General features: G+C 41.0%; 1 protein-coding gene across 1 annotated transcript in view; it reads left to right on the forward strand.

Annotated features, from left to right (window-relative positions):
- The first annotated feature begins 5 nt into the window (after window positions 1-5).
- Window positions 6-26852, forward strand: part of pop1 (POP1 homolog, ribonuclease P/MRP subunit) — a 51205-nt gene continuing 24358 nt past the window's right edge. The window contains exons 1-11 of the mRNA XM_067978094.1: window positions 6-69; window positions 3495-3665; window positions 8624-8791; window positions 12695-12867; window positions 13833-14081; window positions 15970-16057; window positions 17481-17668; window positions 19086-19333; window positions 20818-20911; window positions 22201-22315; window positions 23305-23424. Coding sequence (XP_067834195.1) covers window positions 3497-3665; window positions 8624-8791; window positions 12695-12867; window positions 13833-14081; window positions 15970-16057; window positions 17481-17668; window positions 19086-19333; window positions 20818-20911; window positions 22201-22315; window positions 23305-23424 — 1612 coding nt within the window. The 5' untranslated portion in view covers window positions 6-69; window positions 3495-3496. The remainder of the gene's footprint in view (window positions 70-3494; window positions 3666-8623; window positions 8792-12694; window positions 12868-13832; window positions 14082-15969; window positions 16058-17480; window positions 17669-19085; window positions 19334-20817; window positions 20912-22200; window positions 22316-23304; window positions 23425-26852) is intronic.

The following is a 26852-nucleotide window of genomic DNA, read 5'->3' on the forward strand; positions in this document are numbered from 1 at the left end:
GGAACGGCGCCGCTAACGCTGAGGGTGGAGGTCTCTCCCAGAGTCCGACTCGGACACCGTCTCCTCCCTGTGCGTATGTTTTTGTAAATGTTGTTGTTTCAGGCAACTGGAAAGTTGAAACTTGGGTCTACAAGAAATTCCTCTCCCTCCCCTCCCTCTCCTCCCCCCCTCCCCTCTCCCCCCCTCCCCTCCCCCCCCCTCCCCTCCCCCCCCCTCCCCTCCCCCCCCCCCCCCCCATCTCCCCATGATCTTCTCACCTTGCCCAAGTGCCCACTATTCACATGTCATCTTAATGAGTGAGTATTGGTGAGTAGTTTTCCTTTGGAAGGCATCACAGACAAATCCGACCTTCACCTGATGTCCCTTTTTAAAAGAGAGAGGGGGGGGGGAGTTGACCTCGAAGAGGAGAGAATATAAGGGATGCAAGTCCAGGCCTGAGTGTGGTTAGGTGCATAGTTGGGGCTAAAATGTGAGATACGACTAAAGTTTAGAGCCTTTAACAAAAAGTGCTTGGTAACTATTCTGTTGCTCAATCGCCTTTCGGATGGGATGTTGAACCGAGGCCCCGTCTGCTTTATCGGTAAAAGATCACATGGCATTATTCAAAGAAGAGCAGGCGGAGCTCTCCCTGGTGTCCTGGCCGGTATTTATCCTTCAACCAAGATCATTAAAACAGGTTATCTGGTCATTATCACAGTGCTGTTTGTGAGACCTTGCTGTGTGCAAATTGGTTGCTGCATTTCCTATATTACAACAGTGACTACACTTCAAAAGTATTTCATTGGCTGTAAAAAGGGATGACCTAAGGTCGTGAAAGGCGCTGTATAAATGCAAGTCTTTCCTCTTCAATCACTTCCATTTTGCAGGTTGTGCTAACTTGTGTTGTCTGCCAACAATAAAAATGTGTGCATTTTCTTCCTCCCTGAGAGTAGAAATGGGCCCTTTTTACAATCCAATTTCAGAGATGCTCTTCCCTTGCTGCTACTGTTTAAATATTTATCCTTCGATGCATATTGTGCACACATGGAACATTTCTCTTCAAAGCCACAGCCAGTACTTTGTCTTGAAGCATCTTATTTTTTGAGCCTTAAACAAATGCAAAATTAAATTGATCAAGGATGCAGGCCAGCTAGGAAAAAAAATGAAGTGCTGTTGGGATCTCTGCAGTGATACAATGCAGCAAAGGAGATCATTGGGTGGAGTTGCAGATGGAAAGATAAGACAGGATTTATCTGGCTTGTAATTGTATATGCTAAATGGGTCAAAATGATGTTGTTCCATACTTATGCTACCATTAATGAATGGAGTTGAGCTAAATAATTTCTCTCAGTATTGCAAGGAAGCATCCGTACTGCACTCAGCCTTTTAGTCCATTTATGTCGGAGAACAGTTTCAGATCTTCCAGCCCCTCTGCTAAAAGATAGAGGCGTTGGAGAAGGTGGAAAAAAATTCACAAGGATGAAACCAGAACTGGGAGGATATACTTATCAGGAAAGACTGAACAGGCTGGGCCTTTTTTCTCTCGAAAAGAGAAGACTTAAGGGGTGACCTGATGGAGGCCTTTAAGATAACGAAAGGGTTTAATAGGGTAGACATAGAGAAAATGTTTTCACTTGTGGGGGGAGTCCAAAACTAGAGGTCATAAATATGTTAGTCACTAATAAATCCAACAGGGAATTCAGGTGAAACTTCTTTACCCAAAGAGTGTGGAACTTGCTACCACAAGGAGTAGTTGAGGTGAATAGCATAGATGCATTTAAAGGGAAGGTAGATAAGCCCATGAGGGAGAAAGGAATAGAAGGGTATGCTGAAAGGGTTAGATGAATAATGGAGGGAGGAGGCTCCTGTGGAGCATAAATGCCAGCATGGCCTGTTTCTGTGCTGTAGACCCAATGTAACTCGATGCTCTTTAAAGCATGCTGATTGCCTTGCAAGATATTTGACACACATTGGGGCAGAAAAGGTGGCAAAAACATAGGCACTGCCATGCTGATGAGCTTAAATGATTCCACTCCCCTTTGTACAGGGAGTGAAGCAGCTTCATTTACCATTGCAGAAGTTCTGAACCACTGAAGAAATTATTGGAGTTATAGATAGAACTTTTCTGAAATAATTGCATATAGTGTACAAGTAACAATGCCTTGTATGCAGGTTGTTAAGGAAAAGGTTTTTTTAAAAAAAACTTTGTTTTGGTAACTTCTGCAATAACTAGGGAAGCTCTGTGAAAGAGTGAAGTGAAATGACTTCATCCCTTGCTCAGAGGTGAGTGGGAGCAATCTATTGTCCAGCCTGGTATGTTTACCACTTCTGTCTCTCCAGCACCAGCACCATATCTTATATATACAGACAGAGTTGGCGTTGCTCTCTGCAGCATGAATGCAAACCCACCAACTTTCCCACTCCCTGACGACAATTTCCAACAATTTAATGGTTTAAATTATTGCAGTGAAGTCTACAAACTACTAATGAAAAAAGCTCTTCAATTTATCTTGTTTCCCAGTCTTTCCAACCCCGGATTGCTGAGTATTCACCAATGTTTGCCTGAGTTGACATTTTTAAGTATCACATTAAAGAATTAAGTCCTCTACATAAAGTCCTTGTTTAGCTTTTAGAATAGAACAGAATACTGCAGAGATTTTCTTGTGTGTAAGATTGGATGTATTTCACTGCCAGCTGTATGAAGCAAAGGCAGAGAGCCATGTTGTTATTCCATGCTGTTCCACCTTATTGGATAATTTCATTAAATGTTCTTTCAACTTTTTTTTAAAACTCCGCATTACGTTTAGAAGTTTGTTCCTCTTAAAGACGCTGAATGCCCCTCTCTTTGTTGGCTTGCAAACGTTATACAATAAATACCTGAAGTATCATTTTTAAATTTATAGAAATGTTTTGATACTGGATATTATTTTCATACTTTTTTGATTAAGCAGTCAGTAAATTCTAATTAAATTACACCCCTAATTATTTTGTTATGTGCAATGCTTAATTTTTGTATAATGAACAAAGTTATTACTGTGTGTATATTTATCTGTGTTTCAGATTTTTTTAATTCTTGGGATGTGGATGTCACTGGCAAGGCTGGCTTTATTGTCCATCTCTAGTTGCCTTGAGAAGGTGGTGGTGGGCTGCCTTCCTAAACCACCACAGTCTCTGGTAACAACTGAGTTCCTTGCTAGGCCGCTTCAGAGAGCATTTAAGAGTTGACCACGTTAGTGTAGGACCAGTCACACAGGGCAGACCGGCTAAGGACAATAGGTTTCCTTCCCTAAAGAACATTTGCCCACAGGTATAGCAGTCTTTTAGAAATGTATCTTCCAGTGGCATGGACATATAGAAAAATATTTTCTCTAATAAATGCATCCTTGTTTTAATTATAGTACAGCAGCTTGTGTATTGTGTATATTTAATTATAGTACAGCAGCTTGTTCATTGTGTATATTTCATGTGTAAATTTTGTGGTGAAAGTATATTAATTAATTTTTTTTGTTGTAAAGCCATGTCTGGAATCAATCGAAAAGAAAAGAAATATGCCAAGAAGATGAGAAACCAGCCCAGCAATATCACCTTTTCCTCATCTGATACAGGGGCCGGCAGATCTGGAATGGGGCGATCTGAATCACAGACAGATATTCCACATGACGGGTGGTTTACATGTCATCGTGAAGGTACAAAATGTTTGTATAGTCTGAAGTTTTGAGCAGCATGTACCTGGTTTATGGGTGAAAAATAAAAGTATTGATCCATTCGTGTTGGTAAAGTATTTGAGATCTATAGATCCTTTTGGCTTTGCTCCACCCTCTGCTGCAACCTTGTCCAGCCATACATCGTAATTCAAGCTGTCTTCTTTTGAGTTTGGACCACTGTGCCCCTCTTCCTCCCTCCGTTCCACCACTGGTGGCAGAGCCTTGAGCCATTACGCTCCTGCATTCTGGAATTCTCTTCTCAAACTGCTCTGACTTGCTATACATATCCCAACCTTCAAAAACCTCCTCTAACCTACCTTTCTGACCATGCCTATATTGACCCTCTATAACTCTCTCCATATCTTGCCTGTTGTTTACTCTTCCCTCCCCCTTAGAATGGTTTTACTTGAAAGGAGCCATATAAATTTAATTCCTGCAAAATCACTAACCCATTTTTTTTAAATAGTGAAAACTTCATTTCATGGAACCAGTCATTACAAATTCAAACAGGAAAGCAGTCAAACATTTAGCTATTAATAGTTAAGGTATAAGCATTCTTTGAAGAGAAAGTTTGTATGGTGGTTTACATAGTATTATGGTACATTTTCTTATGGCATGTACAGAAAGGTACATCAATAACATAGTTGTGCCGATTTGTACATTGGTCTTGCATGCCTCCCAGGCTCAGCCAGCCATCGCAGTGGAGAACTCAGTCAGGGGAGCACATGGGCTATTTTGGATGTGTTGTTGGATTGTCAGTGTTCTTGTGCATCTGGGAGAGAGGGTGACTGTGCTTCCATTTTTGATTTGACATTGTCCTTCCACACTCTGCACCTGTTGGTAAGAGGAGGCTTGTGTGGGCCACCAGGTAGTGTGCAGATTATTTAATATTTTCCCAGTTCTATGAGGCCGTGTATCATGTACATCTCGGGTGTGTGATAAGGGTGAGAGGGTGAATCATTTGCTGCTAACAGTAAGAGTTGCACTCGTTTGTGAATCTCAGGTGGTTCTTGTATCCTTGGAGACAAGCACAGCAGATGGAATAGGATCTGAGGATATCTGCATCTTGGTCATGACATTTGTGGCCTCCTGGATTGGTGTTCCGAATGTTTGGATCTGAAGCAGAACCAGAAGATGTACAGTAACTGGCTGCATTCTCTCCAACATTTATCTGACTGGGAGAGGTGCAATCTGATTTAGACTGTTATGTCCAGTTTGCATTGGCTGTCGCTCAACTTGCAAATGGCAGTTGAGGATTTGTTCCCAATTGTCCTCCATGTTATTTGATGGACTAGATCTCGCTCCCAGGCTCTGTTTAGACTTTCTGTGGCGGTTTCAGAGTGATGCATGGAAGTTACAACATGAAACAGGCGATTCGGTCCAAGCACTCCATGTCAGCATTTACCCTTCATGGGAGTAAATCGTCCTAATCACATTTACCTACCCTGTTCCTCTATCCCTTCATCCCCTTTTCCTTCATCCACCTGTCTTATCTAATTTTGAATGTTGACATTCTAGACTCCTCAACTACTGGAAACAGGCTACTTCTATGCACCCTGTCCCATCCTTTCATAATTTTAAACACTTTGTTCATATCACCCCATAATTTACATTCTTCTAACAAAAAAAGACCCAATTTTTCAAATATTTTCTCATTAGGCAGCATCCTATTGAATCTATTGTACTCTCTCTAAACTTCCTATAGTGTGGAGCCCAATACTGCACACAGTACTCTTAACAGGTCTTAAGGTTTTGTGTAGGATCATTATCTCTTGGCTTTTATATTCTATACCTCTTGTGATAAAACGGTGTTCCATTAGCTTTTTTTAAGCATAATCAACCTGAGGGGGCTGCCTTTAATGCCCTGTGAACTTGTACCCCCAAATCCCTCTGCTCTTCCACAGCACTGAACCTACTTCTGTTCAGAGTATATTTACTGCTGTTATTTTTACCAAAATATATCACCTTACACTTGCCTGTCACTTTTTAGCCCATTACCCCAACTTATTAATATTCCTTTGCAGCTTTCTTTGCTCTTCTAGAGAATTAATTGTACTTCCTATTTTGGTATTGCCTGCAAATTTTGCCACCCCTTCCTCTAGGCCTATATCCAAATAATTGATATACGTATATATTGATTGCTTTCAACAATTCTCTTTTTCTGATATACTTGTAAAATAGTTTACTGTTCCTTTTGATGTTTTGTGATTTTTTTTTTCTCATGCTCCCTCTTAGTGTTCCAAATCCCACTCTTGACCTTTTTTTATTTTCTCATTCTCCTTTAGCTTTTTCATTATTATTATAGTGCTTCATAAGCCTCTTCAATTTTAATTGGTTTCTAACCTCTTTATTTATTCATGGCATCTCAAAAGTACTAGTAGTTTCCTTTTTTAATGGATATGCTTATTCTGTACATTTACAATCTCTTTTTAAAACAGTCCTATGTGCCAATTTCTCCTTCCACCTCAGCTAGCTCACTCTTCATCTTTCTAAAATCTGCCTTAATTCAATCTAGTATTCTAGCCTTCTCCCCTTTTTAGTTGAATCTTAAATTTTATTACACTCTGGTCACTACTTGCAAGGTTGTCGCCCACATTCAGCTCATCTATCTGATCTATTTCATTGCTCATAACCAGCTCTAGCTTTTGGGTTCAGGATGTGTAGCTCTAAGGAGGCCAATTCTTGCTGGAGTTTGCAGCGTATTTGCCTGTCAGCTGCTAGTGGGCCAAGATCTTCCTCTTGCAGAGAAGCTGACCCAGCCTAGCAATACCTTTCTCATGCCAGGCTTGGATTCCACTCATAATCAGCGCCTCTGGAATTCCTTTTGTAGTGCCACAGTGGGGAGAGGGCTCACTAACCTGGTGGAATCTTCAGTCGAACTTGGGCCTCTTTCTAGATTTATTATGTTAGCTTGACAATGGGTGCTTTTGTTCTCTTGCCAGGGCTTATGAGAGCACACTGGGCAGAGAAATGGATTGGGAGGCTTCAGCTTCCCTACCTTGCCATGGGTTCTATGGTGAGGCTGTATTCCAGCGACACAAGCATCCTCTGCGTGTATGTTCTGTTGTCTGCAGTATGACGGTGCCTTTGGTTGATGTGTGGTAGGGCTTCCTGTGGTTCTCGGTGGGTGTTTGCATACGCCTCATCCTCCCTCAGCAGCTGATGTTGTCATGTTCAAGGGAATGGAAGAATGGGGTGGATGGGAAGCCTGGGTGTCCCTGTTCTGTAGGTAGTCTGGCTGTCTCTGGGCTGGTAAGAAGGGTTTAGGTGTCATCGCTCAGTATTTTGAGCTTGACAGGTTACGTCATGTTAGCGATACCTGTCTTGCAGAGTGAGCTTGACCTCCTCGAGCTCAGAAGTCTGCAAAGATTAATGTGTGCCTGGAGGTTCAGCACTTCTTTGACTCTTGCTGTTCTGACTTCTAAGGTTTGAAATTTTTGTACACAGACCACAAAACTCCTTGGTGATTTGGGGCTGAGGGCATGAGCTCTGACCAATATCAGGTTTACTTTAGTAATCGGGTTCAGGAAGGATTTGAGGCTATTCTGGATGAATATGATTGGTCTGTCTTTCTCAAGGCCTTCAGAGGTACCAAAGATGCAAAATTACATCTCCCCCTGTTGTTGAAGTTGTCCAATTTAGTGGATGTTTCTTGTCCCACTCGCACAGGTACATTATCTGCATAGTTGGGATTCTTATGATATTTAATTTTCACAAACAGGAGTCTCAAGTTCATTTCTACAGTGTCCCACCAGGGATTTGCACTATTAATTTTTCATTTGCTTGCTAACGAACGTTCTAAAGTTCTCACTGTCCTTCAGGAATTCCGTGAGAAGGATTTCATCGGTTGGCGTTACTTTCCAGTCTGATTCTGTCCTTGCCACCTTTCTTGGAACTGCATGGGTTGTTGACGGTGGTTGGCTAGTGGTGTTGTGCGTGCTGCCTGGTTCCTTGGGGCTTCAGGATCTATTGGATTTGGAAGCCCTGGGGCTCACCACTATGATCACATTTGGGGACCGCTTGTCTGTAATGGTACCACTCTAAACAACACCCGTCATGTTTCGGACTGCATGCCCTGTTTCCTTTGGGAGCTGGTGGTATTTTGGGCCTGGCTACTTCTGGTGCTTCTCTATGGTTGAAGGTGTTCAGGGGCATCCAAGCTGGCAGTTTTTTCTGAAGAAGAGTGTAACCAGTTGAGCTGGGGTGGCTCTAAACCTTGAGGGGCCCTCCTGAGGAGAGGGATAGGGGAGGATAGGTTGCTACTGGGAATGAATTCAGCTGTTTCTCTGGTATCCCCAGTAAGCCCTGGCTGTGGGCTTGGGAGGTGGCTCCAGGGATTAGGGACTGCATACTGGCAAATGTAATCCTGCTGCTCCCTACCAGTAGGTAAGCCTGTTGTGTCTGAATCTGCTGAGAGGATTTTAAAATTTCTGCCCTTTTGAGATGGGAGGAAACTTTTGGGGGTGGATTTTAACTCGGAGTGAGTTTCCAGCAGGAAACTGCTTTGATAAGTTAATATCCCACCTGCCGGCGGCAACAGGAGGCCTTTGGCTATTTTAACCGCCAGGCCTCATTTAAATGCCGCTGGTCCACTTCACGGCCGAAACAGTGCTGGCGTTAACGCGATTTACCTGTTATAAGCGGGAGACTTGGCATTCATATCTATTGTTTAATTGTTCATGCGTTCTGTCTGCCTTCCTTTTAGCCAAAGGATAATAGAGTTCTAGAATGTTACCAGGGAAGGCCTTGAAGCAGATAGTATCAAGTAGTATCTATCAGGTGTGTTTTTGGAGAAAGAAGGGATTGTGAGGTATTGTGTGAAGGCAGGTAGTTGGGATAGAGATCTGTCAAAAAGATACAGGCTTGTTGGCCTAGTGGTCCCTTTTTTTTAAACTTCTATGAGAATTCAATCATTCTTAGCCTTTTCTTTTGAAATTCAGGTGTTAATGGTGACCGTGTTCAACAGCAGCAGGTGGGACCCAGTCACCAGGCAGCCTGTTATAGTGATCGGCAGAGGGGTCCACATAGAGGAGGTTTCAGAGGATACAGAGGAAGCTCAAGAGGAAGTTATCGTAGCCATTCACAAGAAATTCCCAAAATTATAACTGGTAAGCATTCTGCAGTGGACAGTACTTTATTATTTATTTATTATTGGAACAAAAGTTTTTAAATGTCTGGTTCTAAAGCTCTCGTACTGGCTGACTGTTTTATTTGATGCTGCTGTGTAAACTGGGTGTCTTGTAATGGTGTTGAACAATGAATAGGGTTATGACCTTCAACGGGCGACTTGCATTCTGTCAAATAAATTGACCCCTGAATTATAAATGTCAGTTGTGGTCAGCAACCGTAGTTAGTTAATTGTTGGATCCTCACGTTATTTGGCAGTTTCCTCCGTTCATACGCCCTCACCGCACATAACCTTCATTTTCCTCTGAGTAATGCCTGAATCGCTATATATTGGTCTCCTTCCTGTCCTTCTATTGGGGCAATGATGAAATTGGGGTAAAAATTCTGATGCGCTATTCCTTGGTGCACACCTTTTTTTGTTCATTCATGGGATGTGGACGTCATTGGCAAAGCCAGCATTTATTGCCCATCCCTAATAACCTGGAATGCGTATTGCCAAATTGAGATAGTTTATTTTCCCCTCCATCCATTAACTTTAATTGACAGAAATTCCAAGGTTGGGAATGATCAAATTATACCAAACATCCCAGCAGGTGCTGAGGAGCAAGTTCATTAGATTTTTTTTCCCTTTTTGATTTTTCACGTTTCTCATAAGTCTAACCAGCAGCTATCACCCCTTGTCTTTAATTTCTTCCACTGTAGTTTTTCTTCAGCTATTGACATTCTAGGACTCGCAAGCTCCTTTGATCTCTAGTGGAATTGCCACCTCTCCATTGTTGCTGAAGTAGCCTTCAAAAAGTTTGGTTTACCGTTTTGTACCTAACAACATTTTCCCTTCAACAATTTTTAAGTAAAGCCCAACTCTGTCCATGAATTAAATATTGCTCCCATGCCTGGGAGGTTTTTCTAATGTTTGTTTAGCACTTCTGAACAGAAAAGTTTTTTTTTTAAATAACTGGTGGGTGAAACCCATTCTCCTCTCTAAAGGTATCTCATTTTCACCCTCTACTCAGATCTGTACTTCTCTGAACCTTCCACTTGTTCTCCTAAGCAAACATGCTGCTTAGGAGCTGCATGCTCTACCTCCTTGCATCCTCACTTCCTTACTATGTTGCAATCAAGACTCACTTGCATAGTCTGTTACTGTAGCTCATTCTTTCCCAGAAAGATTGGGAAGCAGGGATAATAGCAACACTGAGGAAAAATTGAATTCTTCAAAACCATCCTTGCGCAGAAGGAACATACAAAATTGGTGGGCACACAAAGATCAGCTGGTCCATCAAGCTTACCCCACACCAACACTTCTTCTCTCCCTCTACCTCTTTATTTCCCCCCCACCCCTCACCCATATATGTCCCTAGCATTCAAAAGGGCACATGGTAAAACAAAAACAAATGAGCTAACTGGTCATGTCCAATTACAAATTAGACTAAATTTTTTACAGGTTTAAGGAAAATAACTCCCAGGAGAACACAGATAGGTATCCAGTTCAGCTGAGGACAACAATAGCTACTTTAAGAACAGCCAAAAATACACTAGTAAAGAGGATAATGGATAGGTGTGGTAGTAATAACAAGACTTTTCTCAGCTATGTTAGGAGTTAGGGGTTAAAGGGCCATTGAAGGATTCCACAGGGCAGCTTCGGGTGGATTTTAAATGGTTACTTTATCAGTCTTCAGTAGTGGAGACTATGGGTTACCAATAATATAACATAGGATTTATTCTACAATTGAAAGTGTTCAGGTAGATACGGATATAATCCTTGCTATACCATTGATCTTAAAACAGATCAGGAGGGCATTCTCCCTAGGGTGCACAGAGAATTGCTAGGACCACTCTGCTCCAGACCTCATTACAGCCTTGGTCCAAACATGGACAAAAGAGCTGAATTCCAGAGGTGAGGTGAGCGGGACTGCCCTTGACATCAAGGCAGCATTTGACCGAGTGTGGCACCAAGGAGCCCTAGTAAGTTCAGTTCCATTCGTAACCCCTCAGATAATGAAGCAGTCCGTGCCTGCATGCAGCAAGACCTGGACAACATCCAGGCTTGGACTGATAAGTGGCAAGTAACATTCGCGACAGACAAGTGTCAGGCAATGACCATCTCCAACAAGAGAGAGTCTAACCACCTCCCCTTGACATTCGATGGCATTACCATAGCCGAAACCCCCACCATCAACATCCTGGGGGTCACCATTGACCAAAAACTTAATTGGACCAGCCATTTAATACTGTGGCTCCAAAAGCAGGTCAGAGGCTGGATATTCTGCAGCGAGTGACTCACCTCCTGACTCCCCAAAGCCTTTCCACCATCTACAAGGCACAAGTCAGGAGTGTGATGGAATACTCACCACTTGCCTGGATGAGTGCAGCTCCAACAACACTCAAGAAGCTTGACACCATCCAGATCAAAGCAGCAACCCTATTCACCACCCTAAACATTCACACCCTTCACCACCAGTGCACTGTGGCTGCAGTGTGTACCATCCGCAAGATGCACTGCAGCAACTCGCCAAGGCTTCTTCGACAGCATCTCCCAAACCCTCGACCTCTACCACCTAGAAGGACAAGGGCAGCAGGCACATGGGAACAACACCACCTGCACGTTCCCCTCCAAGTCACACACACTATCCCGACTTGGAAATATATCTTCGTTCCTTCATCGTCGCTGGGTCAAAATCCTGGAACTCCCTTCCTAACAGCACTGCGGGAGAACCTTCACCACACGGACTGCAGCGGTTCAAGAAGGCGGCTCACCATCACCTTCTCGAGGGCAATTAGGGATGGGCAATAAAAGCCGGCCTTGCCAGCGACGCCCACATCCCATGAACAAATTTTTTTTTTAAATTTGGGGGCTGTGCTATCCAAGCCAATAGCTTGCTTGACTCTGGGATTGTTGCCATGGGCTATGGGAAGATATTTATGGTACCAATATTTAAAAGGACAATAAGTCAGCACCAGGAAAAACATAAGGCTTAGTTTGACTTCAGCTACAGGTAGGTTGCTCGAAGGGATCATTAGTTATGCACTGTGCAATGGGAATCTCAACATGGCTTCTGAAAAAGGTCCTGTCTCTCCAACTCGGTTGAGATTTTTGAGGAAGTTACAAAGTTGGTGAATGTTGGAAGCTAGGTTGACATTGTGCATCTAGCCTTTCAAAATGCTGCACAAAAGGCTACTAAGCAAGGAAGAGCCTTGTGGGAGTGGTGGGCAGATTTTGGGTTGGATAAGGAACTAGTTGATTCGCATAGACCGAAGGTAGTTATTAATGGTAGTAGTTCCATGTGGGGACAAGTTACTAGTGAAGTCCTGCAGGGACCGGTGTTTGGGTCAGAGAGGAAGTTCTCTGAATGTTATCCTAAATTAGCCTGAGAATTTTTCTCTCCAAGGAAATTGCTTGACTGAGTGGGCAGGGACGGAAGTTACACCATGCCGGGATGGGACAGGCCCAATGGACTAGCTACTGGTCTCTTTTCCCCTACCTTTTTGTATGTTTGTAGAATCTCTATATAGTGGAATTTCTTACCTCCTTCAGTTTTTCTTCTACAATTTTCAATTGTGTTGAGTTATGAATCAAGGCTATAAAGTGAGTTCTGGAATTAGACTTGACATCTGTGGGCTAGGAAAATTTGTCAATATACCCGCACCTGAGAGTGCATCTGTGTGGATGATGTCTTTAACGGCAAATAACTTGGTGACATGTATTGTCCAAGGGTTGCACAGTATTGAAGTGACCACCTTCAGAAGAAAAGGTGTAAAGGGGAGGAAATCAGAGAAAACGCGAAGGGGATAAAAGTTGGAAAAAGGAAACTTTTGTCGTCTTAAAATTTTAACACTAAATAGGGTCAAAATCCATATCTTAACATTTGTTTTTCATATTGCAGCAACAAATTTTGCTCAAGCCCGTGCTGCCGAAATCAATGCCATGTTAAAAGCAGTCACGCACAAATCTAGTTCTCAGTTTCTTCAGTCCCTACCACCACAGATGCGCAGAAGAGCGATGAGTCACAATATTAAACGTCTTCCACGAAGACTGCGAGAAATTGCAAAGAAAGAGGTAAAGCTATTACAAGTGAATCAATCAAAGTGATTGGTAGAGTAATAGAGGCAAAAACTCTGGAGTCATTCAATTATTGATTAGATGTTATGAATGGGGCATTATGGGTTTTTATGGAAGGAAGACCTCCCTTATCTTTGGGAATGTAAATAAAAATCCAGGTTGTAGTTACATATCCTTTACGCTGAAGGCGAATAAATAAGACTGGGCTCCCTTGTTGGAGCAGCTAATTTATCATTGAGTAGCACAGCTATATTATTTTTTAGCAATTGCTAATGTAAATGGTTAATGTTCACCGTGCTCTTCTGGCATTCAATACTCGGCATAGCTTCTACATGCTGATGGCCTTGCTGCTACATTTCATCTTGTGCATGAAATAGTCATTGGTAGATTCTCATTCTGATTAATGTTGAGTAGATTTTAAGAACATAAGAAATAGGAGCAGGAGTCGGCCATATGGCCCTTCGAGCCTGCTCCGCCATTCAATAAGATCATGGCCGATCTTCGGCCTCAACTCCACTTTCCCGCCTGATCCCCCATATCCCTTGATTCCCCTAGAGTCCAAAAATCTATTTATCTCAACCTTGAAAATATTCAACGACTCAGCATCCACTAGTGCTCTGGGGTAGAGAATTCCAAAGATTCGCAACCCCAGACCTTTTTAATTAGGTCTAGTCTTGATTGTTTCAGGGTGCAGAACAAATTTTCTTTTTTAAAATATTTTTTTAAAACTCTAGCTTTTGATTATAATCTATTTGATTGATTATACATTTTATAAGCGGAAGTGCAGTGAGAATGTTGTCCTGTGCTGAATTAGACAAACTTTATTCGAGTATTGATGCAGATAATTATGGTTTGTCATTTTTGTGTGCTGTTGTGGTCAGTGTAGCTGCTCGAAAGAACGATTTGAAAATGCTTTGTGAAAGCCCTGATTGAGCAACTTACTGACCAGACCTTTCCTACAGGTAGAAAAGATTGCCCATCTGAAAAAAGAGCAATCAAAAAGCAAGTCTCGCAAAGCCCGTCGACGACATGGGAACTTGCTACTGGAATTTAACCGAAGACAAAGAAAAAACATTTGGCTGGAGACTCACATATGGCATGCAAAAAGATTCCATATGGTCAAAAAGTGGGGATATTGTTTGGCCAATAAACCAACCACAAAAAGTTACAGAGCGTGCTATCATGCTATGACAACACACTGCCTTCTGCAGGTATGTTACATCTAAAATCTGTTTGATGTTTTAACATTCCATGGAGGAGAATTACATTCTATACTGGAAGAAAGTAATAAAATTTGGCAAGTCCCTATAATTAAATACGATGCAAAAATTCATCTTTCTAAAAATGTTATGAAGCTATTTTAATATTTAATACCACACCTGGAGCACGATGCCCCCTCCTTCTCCTCCCCAACCCCCCCTCCCCCCCCCCCCCCCCCCCCCCAAACATCAAAAAAGAGATGTATGGGAGAGAAGGATAATTTACAAGCAAAAGTAGGTTCCCTCCCTGATGTATTGCTGGGAGAATTCTGGATGAGTATTGTAGCAGTGCCAATATTGCCTGGTTCACTGTTCACCATCGTCACTGGACAGTTATAGGAACAGGAGTAGACAGTGTAGCCCCTCGAGCCTGTTCCACCATTCAGTGAGATCATGGCTGATCTGTGACCTAACTCCATGTACCTGCTTTAGCCCCATATCCCTTAATACCATTGGTTAACAAAAATCTATCAATCTCCGATTTAAAATTAACAATTGAGCTAGCATCAACTGTCGTTTGGGAAAGAGTGTTCCAAACGTCTACCACCCTTCGCATGTAGAAGTGATTCCTAACTTCACTCCTGAAAGTCCTGGCTCTAATTTTTAGGTTATGTCCCCTTGTCCTAGACTTGCCAACCAGTGGAAATAGTTTCTCTCTATCTACCCTATCATCTACCCTTAATATCTTGAAAAACTTCGATCAAATTACTCCTTAATCTTCTAAATTACAGGGAATACAACCCTAATTTTTGTAATATCTCTTTGGAGTCCAGGTATCATTCTAGTAAATCTACACAGCACTCCCTCCAAGGCCAATATGTCCTTCCTAAGGTGCGGGTCCCAGAACTGAACACCGTGCTCCAGGTGTGGCCTAACCAGGGCTTTGTGATCTGACAATCTGAAAGCTCTGGACAATGTCATGTTTCATTTTTTTTTCCTTCCTGCTACTCAACTGACCCTAATCTCTTACTATGATTTTCACGATGTGGAGATGCCGGTGATGGACTGGGGTTGACAATTGTAAACAATTTTACAACACCAAGTTATAGTCCAGCAATTTTATTTTAAATTCACAAGCTTTCGGAGGCTTCCTCCTTCCTCAGGTGAATGTTGTGGAAATTTCCACAACATTTAAAATAAAATTGCTGGACTATAACTTGGTGTTGTAAAATTGTTTGATTTTCACATCAGTTATTTAATTATGCAATAGCCTCAAAGGACATTCACTTTAGAATGTAACAGTTGGGCTGCAGAAGAATTTTGAAATAATTTAGAAACTGTTATAAATTTACCAGTAGCTCAGAATATGGACTCATAATTCACTTACTCTGTTTTGATAGGTTTATGAAGAGAACTATGCTCAACTCTATTCCGAAAAACATTAATTACATTTTAGTGGAGGCTGCAATTTTTTCCCCTCACACTTTGTCCAGAAGTTAATCTGAGATAGTGAGAAAAAATATTTGGATGGAGCTCCTGTTAAATTGTGTCCTCCTGATCTCAGGATTTGAGTGCAATAAGAGGGTTCTCGTGTACTGTGTCCCAATTGAGTGAGAAGTTTTGTCCACACAATTTAACAAGTACATTTTCTAACTTTTTATTAAATCTGAAAATGAAGTTATGTTGAAAACTGTAAATATTTCAGATCAGTACTATTTTATCCTGCATACTTTTTTTGGACAAAGGGTAACTATTTATTTATCTGGACAAGATGAAGATAATTGTTTGAATCAATTCATAGAGATATCACTGTTTATAATTGCCATTTTATATTCTGGGATCATTTGGCCGTAGTTTTCATTAGTAATCATGGCGGTGTTTTTGAATGCATTTCTTTCAGGATTTGTCTTACTATTGCTGCTTGGAGCTGAATGGTACAGAGGACAAACTTCTGAAGGCACTTACACGTTTGAGTAGTAGAGATGCAGGTATTTCAATCGTTATTCTCAAATCCAAATTAAATATTTAAACATTATCCTCATTTTATTCTGTTGTTTCCTGATTGAGACAATGCAACATGCTACCAGACTTTTGACCACACCATTCTTGACACAGCTAATAGGAGCTTCATGATGTGTGGTACACATTTTAAAGTAATTGGTAGAAGGATTAGAGAGGAGCTGAGGAAGAATTTTTTCGCCCAGAGGATGGTGGGGGTCTGGAACTCACTGCCTGAGCGGGTGGTAGAGGCAGCAACCCTCATCATATTTAAAAAGTACTTGGATGGGCACTTGAAGTGCCGTAACCTACAAGGCTACAGACTAAGTGCTGGAAAGTGGAATTAGGCTGGGTAGCTCTTTTTCAACCAACATGGACACGATGGCCCGAATGGCCTCCTTCTGTGCCGTAAACTTTTCTATGTTTCTATGCATGAACCAAGTTTACTGCTTCCCCTTGGTGGCCTGATAAAGATCAGGAACTCTGGGGAATCCCGGATGCACGCCCTCCTCCTACAACCTAGGTGACATTGTGTGTTAATTCACCACACAAATGCAGTTAATCCAATCCATACAGCTCCCAGGTAATAACAAGACACAGAATTCATTGCTACTTATACTTTTCAGTGGACTGAAAACTTTTCACCTGCTTAATCATTTTGATGCACGTACTTTTCCTTAACATTCTTTTTTGGCACAAATGAACTTCAAACTAAATAAATGACCTCTTTCTCCCTGCTCCAGTGCAGAGGAGTTTGAAGTGCCTGGAAAGCCACCCTTATGAGAAAGTGAATAGGTGTTGACTCTTCCCCACTTTGTTACGAGACTTTGCTAGTCAAGACTAATCTTTCTTTTTCTCGCTCTCTCCCTCTTGCCCCTCCACCCAAGATAGGTTAATGGCCCAAACCCCTAACCCCCCTTTGTTTACTGGGCTTTGGAACAGCATTATAAGCACCCCCCACCATCACAAGCTCAGAGGTAATTGGCCTTGAAGTAAAATGTGTGACGTCCTGTCCCCCCAGTTGAGTGGAGTCTACTTGCATTGATTGTCTTTCCTATCCCCCCACCCCCCCCTCAACCTCTCGAGAGGTGGCAGGCCATGCTTCCCTGTTTTGTGCGTGTGTGTGTGTGTGTGTGTGTGTGTGTGTGTGTGTGACTCCAGTTATCCCCCTATTTTACCTGAACACTGGTCGTAACGCACTGTGTGGAATGCTGCAGGTGATCAACTGGTTATAGTAATCAAGACCTTTCATTAATTACCTATTTGTGAAAATGACTAGATGACATAAACCTGTGAATTTTTTTTATAGTGATTAGTTCCCCACTATATGTAAAACTTGTTCTGAGAGAAATTATTGTACCTTTTTAAATGGTGTAATGAATAACTTTCCTGCTGATTTTTGTGGTACTACAGGTGCAACATTTGCCTCTGTGGCCTGTCTGTCTGGGAAGTGTCAAGGGTCATTGATTCTTTACAAGGCAGACCAATATCCTGAGAAGCCACTGGGCCCAGTTACATTCCTGTGGAGGCCTAAAGCACAGTCTGAAAGCCATTCTGAAAACAGACAGCTTTGGATTTGGACGCATCCAGCACTTAAAATGGTAACTAATTTTCATTGTATGCGATGCTATTGTGATGTAGAGATTTACATCAAGTGTTAACAAATGTAATTTACAGAATAACTGAAATTACTGTAAAATAAATTTGTAACAGGGCATGACTTTTACTTAGCCTGATTGCTAATAGTACATAAGGTGTGTGACTCTAGCCTCTTGTGTATTCCCCCCCCCCCCACCCCCAAACTGCCTTCAGCTGACTAGACACTATGCTTCTGAATTCCTTTCCTAAACCCAACTGTCTATCCACCTCCCTAAAATCCACCTCTTGCCAAGGTTTTGATCACCTCTCCTAATCGTTTTTTTGGCTCGGCATCTATTTTCTTCCCTCGTTGCACATCTATGAAACACCTTGGAATGTTTTTTACATTAATGGTTCTACAAATGCAAGTTGTTGTGTATCGTTTGGAAGTATTTCTAGTGCAGACATAGGCTGCACTTATATTAGATGTAAACTTCATGTTAGGTAAAAGTTGTGAGTAGCTTTCCAATGTCAGCTTGCCTCAGATGCAGCACTCAGAAGGTCATGGGTTCAAGTCTCTCTCCAGGACTTGAGTACATAATTTAGACCAACACTTCATTGCAGTAGATGGTGCAGTATTCTTGGAGGGCCATCTTTTTTAAATGAGATGTTAACCTGAGGCCCCATCTACCTGTTCAGGTAAACATAAAAGATCACAAGCCGACCAAAAGAAGAAAGAAAGAACTTGCATTTATGCCAGGTAGAAAATTCACAAACAACTGAGGTGTGAGCGACAGATACGATGTTTTCCACAGTATAAGCAGTTAAATAATCCCAGTTAGATGAGAATTTTTATCTAAGGGTTTTTTTTGTTGCTGAAAGCAACTGATGTTTGCAGCAGGAGCAAAAGAGAATATTATAACTACATAAATAGCTAAGAAAAAGAAATAAGGTTTTGGGAAGGAAGATGGGAAGAATTAACAAAGTACTGGTATTTTAAGCAAATACTGGATGGAAATAATGTAAAAACTATATAAATAACTGGAAATAAGATGCTTTGAGGAGAGTACAAAAGTTATTTGCATCTTACATTTTGTAAAACAGTAAGTATGAGGTTTGTAACTTTTCAGTGCCAGTAAGATGTGTAATATTTAATCGTGTTATTCATGTGATATAGCTTCAGTATATTTACTTTAGGAATATTTCCTCAAGAGCAACGAAGATGGAGGAGGATTTTTATTAGACAATCAATTGCATGTAGTAACATTCTGTAACTGAGAATTACCTCTCGTGCTGGATATCAAACATAGCTGCTGTAATTGTCAGTGCAACTTCATCTTATGTGAACTTCTTGCAAATCGTCTTGTATCTATATTTACATCTGAATATGATAGGAGACAATCCAGAGAATGCATTTTTAATTGATTTTGTTTTCTTTAGGATATATTAACTGAACTTCAGTTGGTCTGTCAATGTTTGGATGTCCCTTTGCCTGAACCAGTTCCTAGTGAATGTAAATCTACAACACAGACGACAGAAAATCAAACCAAAGTGGTTGGCTTGAAAAGAAAACTGCAGGATAAAGATGGAGAGGAGGTCATACCCAAGAAAAAGATCTTGGGCAATGGTACCAGAGATCCATCGGAAACAGTGTCTTGGACATCGTTAACTACCGGAATTGTAATAGAGTGAGTATACTACCTTTATGTAGAATGAGCGCAACCAAAAATGTTAATGTCTAGTTAGATGGCATTGTTGACATTACCAGAAATGGACCAGTACAGACTGTTTATTGCCATATCATATGCTTCTATTATTCTGGGTCCCTAATTCACACCTCCCAAGTGTGACTTCAGACCTGTGAAATTGGGTAAGTAGGTTTGTGGGAGGCTTTATTATAAGAAATGGCACAGCTGAGTTTGGCAAGCTCCATTCAGTTCAAACTCATAAGCACTTGATTTACAATCTATTTGCTACAGTCGAAAAACTACTCTATAATTCAAAGAGCCTTATGTGCTCCAAAATGTGTGGCTGAATTTGTTCTGTAGTACTAGAATTCTTGAGCGTGCACTGAATGAAGCTGTTAGATTCCTATGGTTGACATTGCTATTCTCATACTACCATAGCAAATTATAATGCTACCTTAAAGGGACTATACGTTAAGTAAGTTCATTCCGATTGGCCAGAATTTGCCTGAAAAGTCAATGGAGCAAAGATATAATCTTGTATAAAGTGCCAGAAAACTTTTGCAAAAAGCAGGTAAAAGTTTCCTGCTTTGATAACTTAGAGATCAGAGAAAGGATATTTTTATCCTATGGTTACATTCTGATATTTCTACATCAGTCTAGGCTGGTTTTGAATCCAGAAATGCGAGTTGGCAGAATAGTTTTCCAATCCACTTTGCCACTCAGTTCCCCAAACTCCACCGTTGTGTTTTGATGCACTGGTACCAAATATACATTGGGCTGCTGAAATTTGGAAGTTGGATCCGTGTTGGCTATCTGATGCTCTAAGTTTAGCAAAAACTTACTATAATCTCAAGGGAAGGCTGGATTGATGTATTTTTGCTACTGGTTTGTTGGTTATCTGGTTGACTTTAACCTTCCCTTGCAAGCCTTTAATATATCAGTTCATCGTCAGTGATGCCTCTATAGGATGCTCACATCATAGAAGCAATAATACTTATCCATGCGCTTCAGTTTACTTGAGCCACTGCTGTTTTCACTTGAGTACGGTTGCTAATCTGCAACTAAATCTTTCTTGGCCTTTCTCTACCTTCATGCTGTCCTTTGGGTAAATACCTTGTGGCATTCTCATATCATGAAAGAACAAAAATACAGTAAAATATTAAGACAGGTATTTAATTTGGGCAACTGGAATAATACCAAATATAAGGGATGCCTGTGGGAAGAAAAGTAATTTCCTACATTACAACAGTGACTGCACTTCAAAACGTACTTCATTGACTGAAATGCTTTAGGATGTCTGAGATCAGGAAAAGATCTATACGAGTATAAGTACAAGTTTGTTCTTCTTTCTTTAACTCTTATAAATGAGTGTTACTGAGGCAGAAGGGAGGGCTTTGCAGCAGCAAATGTTCACCTAAGTGAATAGGTTTATTGTATGTGATTGCTCTGTTCAATACAGAACTTGTGGGATCATCTTCTTTCAGAGATCTGACCATGGAAATCCTGAGGTATCGGCTGATTGGCCCTCTATCCCACTGTGTGATACTCGAAGCCTTACAGGCTGCTGCTGTCCTGAAAGTGAGTCTTTTCTTTGAGTCATCCTGTTGTGAAATAATGAAAGATTCACACTGGCCTCAAAAAAAAAAAATTAGTCAGTGCATTAATTATAATTGAGTGTTTAATACTTAGCTCCATTTCCCTGAGTACCTGTGTCATCAATAAACCTGCAGGTCTAATGCTGCTATTTATTTGTGGCTCAGCAGTTATGCATTACTGTTCTAGTTGTCAATTTTTAAGTTAAGAGTGCAGTATACTAACATAAGCATTGTGACAGTGTAGTACTTCAGTAAGTTATAACAATACAATGACAGCCAATCTGCTTCCACATTGACATGTCTGGGGCAAAATCGCACTATGCAGTATTTTAAAAGGTACTAACCTGTTCAAAATAAGCAGATAAGCAAAATAAGCCTTTGTTAAAGTAGTGACCAGAGGAATTTTCTGTGAATGCTTAATTACCTCACAGCATGATTTTAGCCCCTTAACGATATTGCTGACTCTTGCTCCTGTTGGTTAGTTCCTCATTACTGTTTAGGTTCCTTGATGTCCTGCCACTACAATGTGAAATAAAAATGACTATAATAAAGCATTTTGACTAGTTTTGTGTATGCACCATAGAATTTAACAAAAAGGGTGTTGCAGTATTGTAAATATAACAGATTATTTCCTGGTAATCAGTTGGAAAATATTTAATGGTGATAGTAAAGTGCTGAGATCCACAAGGTACTGGTTGCTTTTGTTCCCTTTCGAATACCATTTTCTGCATCAGGCATTAATAATGTGCACAGGCATCTGTGCTGTGTTTTTTAAGAGGAAAGAAACTGAACAACAAATGAAATCGTATTTGTGATAACTATACGGTAAACTAAGAGGTGCAGCACTATTGGGTTTAAATAATGATTCTAAAATTTCAGCTTTGCTCTTCTGATTCCTGAAACCCTGTAATACTGGATTCTATGTGATACTGTCTATCTTCAATTCCACTGTCTCAAGCAGTGGTGGTAATGTACACCACACATTGTTTTGCTGCCCATCTCTAGCACACCCACAATGGCAAACCCCATCCCCATCCCCCCCCCCCCCCCCCTCCAAAAAAAAAATGTTGATCTGAAGTTGGAAAGAGGTGTGGAGGTGGGTGAACACCATCTAATTTGTTAATGCAAGTGTTGCCAAATTCCATTCATTCTGGGGAAATGTTTAACTTCTCCCTGCGGAATTCCATTTAAGGGGGGATTCTGATGGGATTTACTATATGTTTTTGTTTTTCTTCTACTGACACGTCCTTTTTGTTTTAAAACTGGCCTTAGAATTCTGAAGTTACAGAAGAGATGGGATTGCACTGCTGGTGGTCAGAGTATTGCAGGAGATCTGAAAATGTGACTCTTCATAATCGTCAGGGAGACTTCCTTCTATTACTTCCTGGTGGGTTGTACAGAGCTCGGAAACAAGTGACTTGATTCAGAACCAATAACACGTGTGAATTGGGCATTAGTACTTGTAGATTTGAGTCGTGTTTATTCATGGTAAATTGACACCAAAATGAGAGTATCTAATCCTCAGCTTTGTATGTGCATAATATTTAAGTTGTTAGGCCACAGTTGAATGCAAGAAGAAGCATCACTAAATCACTGCATAAAACAAGTATATTTACTGGATTATGTGTTGTAGAACTCGGTGTCTTTTTATTAAATTGCAGCCTTGTGGGACCAGTGTTGATCAGTGTAACGCGAATAGTTTTAGGATGCATGTGTTTATGACTTAAATGTCTGATTCTGTAAGTGGCCTTTTTTTTAAAAAAAGGAAATTTTCCTCTTCTCTCCTGAAGGCATCGATTCCTTTGTGAACTATGATTTAAGGAGCACTGACACTTGCTCAAGTGGACATAATTCTTATGTCAGGCTTGATGGTGAGTGTTAGCAGTATATTCAGCTGCAGAAGGCTATCATACCCAGGCCCAACCATGTCCTCACCCAACGCTCTTACTGACACTTCCAGCATTGGCCACTAGGTCAGCTATTGTAGCACAGACCAGTCGAACCGGAGACATTCCTGGTTTATGTGGATTAGCTGTTCATTGGATAAACTTGCTGAGCCTTCCAGAAATGGCCTTTTTTCTGTTGAGTCTTGTAAGATTTTGCTGGTGAGGAACAAAGTAATCAACATGTATCCTTATGCTCTTGTGGTAGTTGAAAGGTTTCATCGAAGACTAGCTTTCATATAACAGCCGGGCAGTAAAGAAACAAGGGTATCATTCTATTATTTAGTGCATATATATTATGATCTTCTATAGATGCACTCAAGTTTCTAGTATATTGGCTTTTAAATCACCTTGGGACAGTTTCATGCCATTAAATGTTCTGTAAAGTACTTCCAGCCTGTTAGTGCTTTCACAATTTTGCGTTTTTTTTAAGGTATTGGTTCACCAGCAGAAATTTCAGCAGGCACTGTACTTGGACTTACTGTGGGGGATCCTCGTCTAAATATGCCTAAAAATAAAACCACAGCGATGCCAGACCCATCACAACCTAAAGGTAGCATCCCTCAGCAATGCTGTTGAGTATAACTTGAAGGATTCTGAATTATTTTCTGTTTTCGGTCATTATACTTTGTTTAATTACCTTCTGGGAAAAGGATCGTACATACTGAAAACCCTAAATATGATACAGTAATAAGACTCATTTTGTGTATGCATTTCCTTCTATCAGATATAAATTGAAAAGCAAATCTGTTGTGCGGAGTTTGAGGAATAGAGAGTGCGAGAATGGTTTTACATTGTGGCATGTCTATCCATCAGTCAGCACAGACCTGTGCTTTCAACAGATTTCCTTTTTTTACCCCCTCCCCCCCCCCCCCCCCCCCCTCCTCCCGCCCAAATAAAATGTAATGGTTTGGTTTGGAAATTCAACCGTTCATTAGTACAAAATCATTGACAAGACTTCAGCATTTCATAGTCATATTTGTACACCAGGGTCTGGGTTCACGTTGCCTCTTGTTTCTTTGGGCAGCAACAAGTATGTGGTTCTGAGACCTAATGAGAGGAGGGAAATGACCCATGCTATCATCGTAACGGTGAAACGCAGAGAAACTGTTTTGACGCATCACATTAATTTTACAGCCCTTTTATCCATTGTGTTTTTTAAAAAATACACTGAGGAGTGATCTTGAGGGGGGGGGGGTGGGTGGGGGAGTCAAGAAAGAGAAGTTGAGGCTTTGGAAAGGGTGCAGAGGAGGACCACAAGATTAATTCCTAGTTTAACACGTCATAGTTATCCAGATAGGCTCAACAAGCTGAGTGTCTATACTTCAGAAAAACGTAGACTTTGGGGTGGTTTGATCGAGATTTATTAAATAATGAAGGGCCTAGGTTGCATTTTATGTAGATCAATTATTTCAACTGAATAGGGATCACGCTTATAAGTTATGTAAGGAAAGAATTACGTTGGATGGTGAGTGGTTCTTTTCCCAGAGAATAGCGGACCTGTAGTACAGGTGGCCTGCTCGTGTGGTGAATGCTGATTTGCTGTATTCCTTCAAGCGCAAGCTGGACCTGTTTCTGGCTGGGGTGGAGATCACCTTGTACAAGAGGTAGGCATCCTGTAACGTAAATCAGGCTCTGAGAGATCTTCAGGGCTTGTTTTGATCACCTAAGGGGGCCGAATAGGAATTTTGCATAAAGCATCAGTATTGTGTGGGACAGGCTGGATGGACCAGTAGGTTTTTTTTTTCCTGTCAGTCATTATTATATGTTCATATGTAAATAGTATGCTTTTGGTTTAGGGAACAATGGTAAATTATTATGTGGATGAATGTCTGTTTTTCCCCTACCTTTTCAGTTTAGAGTTTTATATTGTTACTTCAGTATTTGATTACAATAACAGCAAATATTTAGGCACATTTTGCTGGTCTTGTGCTCAGTGAGAGCCTCTGTTTTTTCATGCAGATGTTCCAGGTTTGAATCCTGGCAAGGCCAACTAGGTGCTGAACGGTATTTGCGACAAGAGTCTACATAGATTGATGTGTTGCTTAGATCTAAACTGACAGTAAGATGATCTGTATGTCCTGGGAAGATATTAGTGCTCTACATGGCTCATTGCTTGTAGCAACCTTTACCAATCCTCCATGCCCAATATCCTTAAAGAGCTAAAGCATTCTTTCCTACTCCCCATACTGTGTTAGTGATCCCAACCAGATCTCTCCAACTGAGGAAACTCCTTTTGAAGCAGTGATTATATCCTTGAAGATAGTACATCTTCAGAAAGATTAAATTATGGAAAGAAAGACTTGCATTCATATAGTGCCTTTCACGATCTCAGGACATCCCGAAGTGTTATACTGCTTTTGAAGTTAATTTTGAAGTTCAAAAAAAAAATGCATCTGGACAGGAGAGAGAGGGGGAGGACCAGAAGAGGATAGGGAGGAGGTGGGAAGATAAAGAAATGGAGAGAAAGACCAAGCTTCAGGGGCACATTCTTCATCGTCTAAGCTTCAGCTTATCCAAAACTTTGCTGCCCACATCCTATCCTGCACCAAGTCCTGCTTACCCATCACCCCTGACCTATAATGGCCCCAGTTCCCCCCAATGCTTCCAATTTAAAATTGTCATCGCCATGTTTAAATCCCTTTTGTAGCCTTGCCCCTCCCTATCTGTCTGACCTCTTCCAGTCCTACAACCTCATGTCCTGAACTCTTCGTTCCTTCGACTCTGGCCTCTCGAGTATTCGTCCCTTTCGCCCTACCATTGCCAACCGTGGTTTTAGCCGTGTAGACCCCACACTTTGGAATCCCCTCCCTAAACCCCTCTGCCCCTCCACCTCCCTCTCCTCCTTTTAAGGCCATCCTTAAAACCCACCTCTTTGACCAAGCTTTTGATCACCCCTCCTAATATCTTTTCCGGCATACATTTTCATCTGATTACGCCTCAGTGAAGTGCTTTGGAACGTTTTTCTACTTTTAACGGTGTTATTTTGTCTGTGGGAGAGCTTGCATTCGTGTGTACGGGACTTAAAATCTGCACAGCCACATGTGGCCCACTTACTGGTTTTAACATGTCTCTAGCCCTCAACTCAAAAGGTTGGACAGCCCTGCTTTAAAGAAGCATACTTTGTAACAGTGCCCGTTAGTGTCCCTCCTTTTGGCTTGGTGGATTTATCAAATTTTTTAAAAGAAATAGCCAACACCCTGTTCTTTAAATGTGTCCCAAGTGCTAACCGAACCATTCTGCTCGAGATAGCTTAAGTACTTGTGTTCACAGAAGGTGACTGCGAAATACCAGAAAACAATCACTATCTTTAAATTGAGAAGCCACCCTCAACATTTTAAGAAAGTTCAAAGAATTCTTTGAAATGTTAAAGCCTAGTCTTCCTCAGTTTTTGAACTGAGGCTGAAAGTTAGTGAGGGCAGCAAATACTGACCTTAAGTTGAATTTTATGGTGTAGCTGAAAATAATATTTTATAGAACAGTGGATAGGTTTGTTTTGGAAACCAACCTATTTTTAAAAAATGGTCAAAAAGACTACTGACTTGGGTTTGATTTCAGCAGACTTTACAATTGCACCCTTTGAATTCATAACTACAGTTACAGCTACTCACAGGAATGGTTTCTTAGTTCCTATCTTAACAGTAAAAATAACTTCAATGCTACATTTATTTCTCTAAGTTGTGTTTTTCAGGATCCGTATTATCTGCTCCATTGTGTGGTCTTTGAGCTACAGTTTTTTATGGTTTGACCATTCTTTGATTTGTGCTTTTGTTTTTTCTTTCTCTTTTCGACTGCTGTAGGAATTTCCACTTTCTTTTATTATTGGTCTGTACTTATTTTTTCCCCCATGAACACCTTTCACACAGTTTTGCAATAAGAAAATGAATTGCAAGTTTAAGCTCAATGTTTCAAACTAATGCATATTTTTAATATAATGTACATTTTATTCTAGAGGAATAGAATTCAAAAGCAGAGAAGTTA

Source organism: Heptranchias perlo, chromosome 3 (assembly GCF_035084215.1).
Source record: "Heptranchias perlo isolate sHepPer1 chromosome 3, sHepPer1.hap1, whole genome shotgun sequence".
In the NCBI taxonomy this organism is placed as follows: Eukaryota; Metazoa; Chordata; class Chondrichthyes; order Hexanchiformes; family Hexanchidae; genus Heptranchias; species Heptranchias perlo.